Source organism: Meriones unguiculatus, chromosome 9 (assembly GCF_030254825.1).
Source record: "Meriones unguiculatus strain TT.TT164.6M chromosome 9, Bangor_MerUng_6.1, whole genome shotgun sequence".
NCBI lineage: Eukaryota > Metazoa > Chordata > Mammalia > Rodentia > Muridae > Meriones > Meriones unguiculatus.
The window spans coordinates 53,257,029-53,264,678 of record NC_083357.1 but is presented as its reverse complement, the minus strand read 5'-3'; the positions used below and the strand labels follow the sequence as shown (position 1 = coordinate 53,264,678).

At 42.4% G+C, this 7,650-nt stretch overlaps 1 gene segment (V, D, J or C); it reads left to right on the top strand.

Moving 5' to 3' along the window:
* Positions 1-1,264: 1,264 nt before the first annotated feature.
* On the top strand, positions 1,265-2,012 carry LOC132656225 (T cell receptor alpha variable 9-2-like). The segment is given in 2 exon segments: positions 1,265-1,310; positions 1,495-2,012. Coding segments are annotated over 2 exon segments (564 nt in total).
* Positions 2,013-7,650: the final 5,638 nt, after the last annotated feature.

Genomic DNA, 7,650 nt, shown 5'->3' with positions numbered 1-7,650 from the left:
GTTCATTTTCATAGAAAATGACAGAATATATGTTCATTTTTTTCCACCCTTGCCCTGCACAACATTCTTCTGAATAAGCATCCATTGCTGCCATGTGGATTAATAAAATAAAACTTTGTACTTTTCAAACAACCCATTGTCATTCAATTTTCAGCTATTGTCTATGTATAAGAATAAATTTCATATCTGATGTTTACCGAGTTTCCGTTTAGGATAGTTCTGTGAAAAGTTCTGATGATGTGACTTGTAAAGAGAAGAGAAGAAGAGAAGAAAAGAAGAAGGGAAACATGAACTCAGACAGTATCAGGCCTTGGCTTTGTTCCTTGTGTCTGCATCTGAGGAAGTACACACAGGTTGATTCTGTGCTGATGAGCTTCTTTATCTGTGGAGAGTTGGTGCCAGCCTGGCCCATGCTCTAATCAGTGTGGAAAGCATCCTTCCTACTGGACTGCCACTAGAGCACAGCATCAGCACCTCATGGTTGTCAGACCTACACTGAGGACAAGGAAGAGGTGAGTCAATAAGGCATCAAGATCAGATCATTGGATAAGGATTCAGTTGTTTATGTTATGGAGTTTGTTCTGTCTAGAATTCATACTTTCCAGTTTTCAGTGACTCTGAAATATCAGTAGAACTTGTATATAGATTATGGAGTGAGGAAAACTTCTATAGAAAGATGATGGTCTTAAAATATTGTTGTTTTTATGGCTGTTCAAGTAATGACTCTGCTCCCTGAACCAGCTCTTCCTCATTGGTATTTCCTTTCTCAAATACAAATTGCCATCTTGCACATGTCAATCTCTGCCTTACAGGTTGGAAAGCGTTCTCATGGAGAGAATTCTCCTTCATGAGTTGACTTCTTACTGCTTTCTGAGGTTTTACCCTGAAGCACTTTCATGGAATTTCTATGGGTTGCCGCAGGCTTACTCACAATAGATGCATGGACATATAAAGGCCTATGTTCAAGGGTCTAGCTTCGATCTTAAGTAAAAAGAACCTTGAGATGCTCTCCTATGGCTGATGTAGGCCGTAATAGCTGTGCTTAAATGTGAAGGGTGGAAAGACTGACATCTGCATCATTAACAAAGTCAGAGAAAGGCTCAGGTTAACATCCATCCTCAGTTCAGTTTCTGTGCAGCAGGGGGCGCAGTCTCCTAACACAGGCTCATTTCTGTGTCATTTATAACTAAACCACCTCATAGTTTCTCTGAGTTAACACCTCTTCATGCTAAACATCAAGACCGTTTTCTAGATGACAGTAAAGATGGACTTTTCTCCAGGCTTCGTGGCTGCGCTGATTCTCCTACTAGGTAAATTAAAGTGACTTTAAACAGCAAAGTCTTTAGCTGGAATTTACTTAAGAACATTATTCTCAAGGGGACGCTGAGAGCTCTTTCTCTCTCTCTCTCTCTCTCTCTCTCTCTCTCTCTCTCTCTCTCTCTCTCTCTCTCTCTCTCTCTCTCTCTGCTTTTCTCTCCTTTCCTTGCACTCTAGGAAGGACCCACGGAGACTCTGTGACTCAAACAGGAGGCCAAGTGACCATCTCAGAAGGCAAGTTCCTGACAATAAATGGCACGTATTCAACCACAAGTATAGCATATCCTGCTCTTTTCTGGTATGTCCAATATCCTGGAGAAGGCCCGCATCTCCTCCTGAAAGTCAACACAGCTGGTGAGAAGGGAAGCAGCAGAGGGTTTGAAGCCACATATGATAAAGGAACCACCTCCTTCCACTTGCAGAAAGCCTCGGTGCAAGAGTCTGACTCGGCTGTGTACTACTGTGCTCTGGGTGACAGAGTGGCAGACACTGCCGGGGGACCTGAGCACAAACCGAGAGGAAACAGGTGGCCTGGCTGCTGCGCACCTGCCTCTGAAATCACTGACTTCAGCACAGCCGTCCCTGTGAGGCCTTCCATGTCTCTGCTGGTGAAAATCACAGAAATGTCCACATGCCAGGCCACATTAACCTCACAAATCAGTAGAATGAAGACGGCTCCGGGGTCATGGCTGTAACTCATTTAAGCCATGTTCTCTCAGCACTGGGGATTAAACCCAGAGCCCCGCGCATGCCAGACAAGTGGTCTACCAGTGAGGCACATTTTAAACCTTATCTGTCTTCAGGTAATCAAATGTGCTGGAGAAAGTGACGTATACATAATGTGACCTAACAGAGCCTGGAAGAAAGGTGGCAGAAAATGGCAATCATTCCCTAAGAAAGCTCTGTGGAATTCTTTCTTTTTCTCTCACTTATAAAACCCAACCGCAATTTCCCCTCCTCCCACCAGTCTCTGCCACCAACACCCCCCCCCCCCCCCGCCAGACCCACTCTCCCTGAACCATAAGCCCTGTTTCTCCTCAGAAAATACCAGGCTTCCCAGGGACAGCAACCAAACATGATAATACAAGTTACAACAAGACCAGAAATTTCCTGTCAGAAATAGTCCCTGTTCCCCTTACTAGAAGGAACCAATTGGTTACTGAGCTACCATGGGCTTCATCAGGGCAGAGGTTCTAGGTTATATCCATACATGGTCCTTGGTGGAGTGTCAGTCTCAGAAAAGACCCCTGTGCCCAGATATATTTGGTCCTTGTGGAGCTCATATCCTCAAGTCATACAAACTCCCCCTTCTTGCATATAATCCCTGCACTCTGCTGGAGGTTTGGTTATGAGTCTTAGTATCTGCTTTGATACACTGCTAGGTAGAGTCTTTCAGGGGCCCTCTGTGGTAGGCTCCTGTCCTGTTACTTGTTTTCTCCTATGTCCAATGCACCTTCCATTTGTCTTTCTAAGTGAGGACTGATCATCTTACCCCGAGGTCCTCTTTTTTTTTTAACTTCTTTAGGTGTATAGATTTCATTATGTTTATCATATCTTGTAGGTCCATATAAGTGAGTATATACCGTGTTTGTCTTTCTCTTTCTGGGATACCTCACTCAGAATGATCTTTTCTAGATCCCACCATTTGACTGCAAATTTCATGATTTCCTTGTTTTTGATTGCTGAGTAGTATTCCATTGTATAAAAATACCACAATTTCTGTATCCATTCCTCTGTTGAGGGACATCTGGCTTGTTTCCAGATCCTGGCTATTACAAATAAAGCTGCTACAAACATGGTTGAGCAAATGTCCTTGTTGTGTACTTGAGCATCTTTTAGATATATGACTAGGCATGGTGTAGCAGGCTCCTTGATTTCTCCACTCCCCAAGGGAGGAGCAGTCCTGCTAGGCCAAAGAGGAGGACTTTCCAGCCAGTCCTGAAGATACCTGACAAAACAAGGTCATATGAAAGGGGAGGAGGTCCTCCCCAATCAGTGGATTTGGAAAGGGGCAGGGAGGAGATGAGGGAGGGAGGGAGGGTTTGGGAGGGAATGACGGAGTGGGATACAGCTGGGATACAGAGTTAATAAAATGTAACTAATAAAAAATAAAAAAAAACCATAAATTTATCATCACATCAAGGCTAGACAAGGCTACCCAGTAGGAGGAAAATGGTCCCATAAGTAGGCCAAAGAGTCAGGGGCAGCTTCCACACCTACTGTTAGGAATCCCACAAGAACACCAAGATACTCAGCCAGAACATATACAAAGGGAGAGAGAGCAGACCCCTCCTGGCTCCATGATTCCTGCAAGCACCTATGAGTCCCCTGCGTCAGCCCATGAGTCAGTTGATTCTGTGGGCTGACCCCTCTGTTTCCACCAATCTTTCCTCTCCCCCTCTCCCTCCTCCACAAGACTCCAGGAGCTCTGCCTAATGTTTGGTTGTGGGACTCTGTATCTGCTCCCAGCAGTTGCTGGATACAGTCTCTCTGGTCCCTTTGATGAAGATTCTTGCAAGTTCCAGTCCCAGAACACTCTGCAGAAAGGAAAAACTATAGGTCTAAGGCTTTGTGGCTAGGCTGGTGTCTTAGTCCCTCCACTTGAGGCCTTGCCTGGCTACAGAAGACGGCTCTGTGTCCCCATTACAGGAGTCTTTGTTAAGGGAAAGTAGCCCTAGCAAACATGCCTCACCTAATTCTCAAGGAGAAGAAGGAAGAACAGGGACTCGGGTGTAGCAGCAGTGTGGAGAGATGAAGGGGACACTCATTGTTCAGAAGACAGGTCACCTTCTTCACAAGCCAACAGAATGTCTTCTGTTGGGGGAAACTGCTCTCTCTCTCTTTCTCTCTCTCTCTCTCTCTCTCTCTCTCTCTCTCTCCTTTCTTTTCTTTTTCCTTTATTTTAATTTGAGACAGGGTTTCTTTCTATAACCTTGGCTGTCATGGAACTCTCTTTGTAGACCAGGCTGGCCTCAAATTCACAGAGATCTGCCCTCCTCTGCTTCCCAAGTGTTGAGATTAAAGGTGTGAATCACTAGCATTTTTCTTAAATCCTCCAAAGGATCATATGAGATCCACGTATTTCACAGTAAGATTTAGCCGAGTGTTAGAGTAATTGTCGGGGTACTGTGGCCTGGGTATGCTGCCAGAAAAACCAGTAAATACATTGTCTTTATTTCTCATAATTCTCTTCTCAAAACCTGTCTTGTCCTGTATGAAATAATTATTCTGGTTTTGATTTTCAGCCATTCTTTTTGCTTTCTTCATCTTTGTGAATTATTAGTTCTCAGATACACAGTTAATCTTCATATATCTAAACAATTTTTACATTTTCCTGGGTTTCAAATTATACTGAGAAATGAGAAACTTTAAGAAAGGAATTTTCACACCCTTCAGCATATTCCACTTGTCAGTATTTCTGCCAGATGCTCAACTATTTCTCTGTTAGTGTGTAATTCCTGAGCACAGAATTGCTGATCCTTAGCTTTTGTGACCAACTTGAGTAATATAGGTCTTGAAAAGTATTTTTGAACTAATAATGAATGATTTAAAAGCCTATCATTACTACAGGATTTAACATTCCCTCAGAAATACTTTGTATACAAACATGAAATCGTCAAAGAATTAATATAAATATTTTTTCCTTTTTTTTAAATTTTATTTTTCTTTTTGGTTACATTTTGTTAACTCTGTGTCCCAGCTGTATCCCGCTCCTTCATTCCTTCTCCAACCCCACACTTCCTCCCTGGTCTCCTCCCTGCCCCTTTCTAAGTCCACTGATAGGGGAGGACCTCCTCCCCTTTCATTTGACCCTGTTTTATCAGGTAACTTCAGGGCTGGCTGCAAAGTCCTCCTCTGTGGCCTAACAGGACTGCTCCTCCCCTGGGTGGGGGGGGGAGGTCAAAGAGCCTGCCCTTGAGATCCTGTTAGAAATAATCCTTGTTCCCCTTACTTTGGAAAAGTACTTGGCTACTGAGCTACCACGGACCACATCTGAGCAGAAGTTCTAGGTTATATCCATAGATGGTCCTTGGTTGAGTGTCAGTCTCAGAAAAGACCCTGAGCCCGGATATATTTGGTCCTTGTAGAGCTCCTATCCTTTCCATATCATACTAACTCCCCTTCTTTCATATGATTCCCTGCACTCTGCCGAGGGTTTGGTTATGAGTCTTAGTGTCTGCTTTGATACACTGCTAGGTAGTCTTTCAGATGCCTTTTGCGGTAGAGTCCTGTCATACATACGTTCAATGCACATCCCATTTGTCTTTCTAAATGAGGATTGATCATCTTCGCCCATGTCCACTTTCTTGATTATCTTCTTTAGGTGTGTAGATTTCATTATGTTTATCCTATCTTGTAGGTCTATATAAGTGAGTATATACCGTGTTTGTCTTTCTCCTTCTGGGATACTTCACTCAGAATGATCTTTTCTAGATCCCACCATTTACCTGCAAATTTCATGATTTCCTCCTTTTTCATTGCTGAGTAGTATTCCATTTTGTAAAAATACCACAATTTCTGTATCCATCCCTCCGTTGATGGACATCTGGCTTGTTTCCAGGTTCTGGCTATTACAAATAAAGTTGCTACAAACATGGTTGAACAAATGTCCTTGTTGTGTACTTGAGCAAATTTTGAGTATATACCTAGGAGTGGTATAGCTGAGTCTTGAGGTAGCACTACTCCTAATTGTCTGAGAAAGCACCAGATTGACTTCCAAAGTGATTGTACCAGTTTCCATTCCCACCAGCAATGGAGGAGGGTTCCCCTTTCACCACAACCTCTGCAGCATGTGTTGTCACTTGAGTTTTTGATCTTGGCCATTCTGATGGGTGTAAGGTAAAATCTCAGGGTCCTTTTGATTTGCATTTCCCTAATGGCTAATGAAGTTGTGCATTTCTTTAAGTGTTTCTCTGCCATTAGATGTTGCTATTTCGAGAATTCTCTGTTTAGCTCCATTCCCCATTTTTTAATGGGAGTACTTGGTTTGTTGCTTTTCTGCTTCTTTAGTTCTTTATATATACTGGATATTAGCTCTGTGATAGATAAAGGGTTGGTGAAGATTCTTTCCCAATCTGTAGGCAGTCATTTTGTTGACAGTGTCTTTTGCTTTCCAGAAGCTTTTCAGTTTCATGAGGTCCCATTTATTGATTGTTGCTCTTAGAGCCTGTGCTGTTGGTGTTTTGTTCAGGAAGTTGTCTCCTGTGCCAATGAGTTCTAGGCTGTTCCCCACTTTTTTTTTCAACTGATTTAGATTATCTGGTTTTATGTTGAGGTCCTTGATCCACTTTGACTTTAGTTTTGTGCAGGGTGATAAATATGGATATATTTTCATTTTTCTGCATGTAGACATCCAGTTGGTCCAGCACCATTTGTTGAAGATGCTGTCTTTTTTCCAATGAATGGATTTGGCTTCTTTGTCAAATATCGAGTATTCATAGGTGTGGGTTTATTTCTGGGTCTTCTATGTGGTTCCATTGATCCTCTTTTCTGTTTCTAAGCCAACATCATGCAGTTTTTAGTACTGTTGCCCTGTAGTACAGCTTGAGATCGGGGATGCAGATACCTCCAGATGATCTGTTATTGTACAGGATCATTTTGGAGATTCTGGGTTTTTGTTTCTCCATATGAAGCTGAGAATCTTTTTTCAAGGTCTGTAAAGAATTGAGTTGGTATTTTGATGGGAATTGCATTGAATCTGTAGATTGCTTTTGGCAGTATGGCCATTTTCACATTGTTAATCCTACCAATCCATGAGCACGGGAGATCTTTCGATCTTCTGATATCTTCTGCAATTTCTTTCTTCAGAGACTTGAAGTTTTTCTCAAACAGGTCTTTCACTTGCTTGTTTAGTGTCACCCCAAGGTACTTCATATTATTAGTGGCTATTGTGAAGGGTGTTGTTTCCCTAATTTCTTTCTCAGTCCTTTTTGTGTTTGGTATACAGGAGGACTTCTGATTTTTTTGAGTTGATTTTGTATCCTGCCACTTTGCTGAAGGTGTTTATCAGCTGGAGGAGTCCTCTGGTTGAATCTTTGGGGTCACTCATATATACTATCATATCATCTTCAAATAGTGACAGTTTGACCTCTTCCTTTCCTATTTGTATCCCTTTGATCTCCTTTAGTTGTCTTATTGCTCAGGGTAGGACTTCAAGTACTATGTTGAAGAGATATGGAGACAATGGGCAGTCTTGTCTTGTCCCTGATTTCAGTGGAATTTATTTAAGTTTCTCTCCATTGAGTTTGATGCTGGCTATAGCCTTGCTGTATATTGCCTTTACTATCTTTAGGTATGTGCCTTGTATCCCTGATCTCTCCAAGACTTTAAACA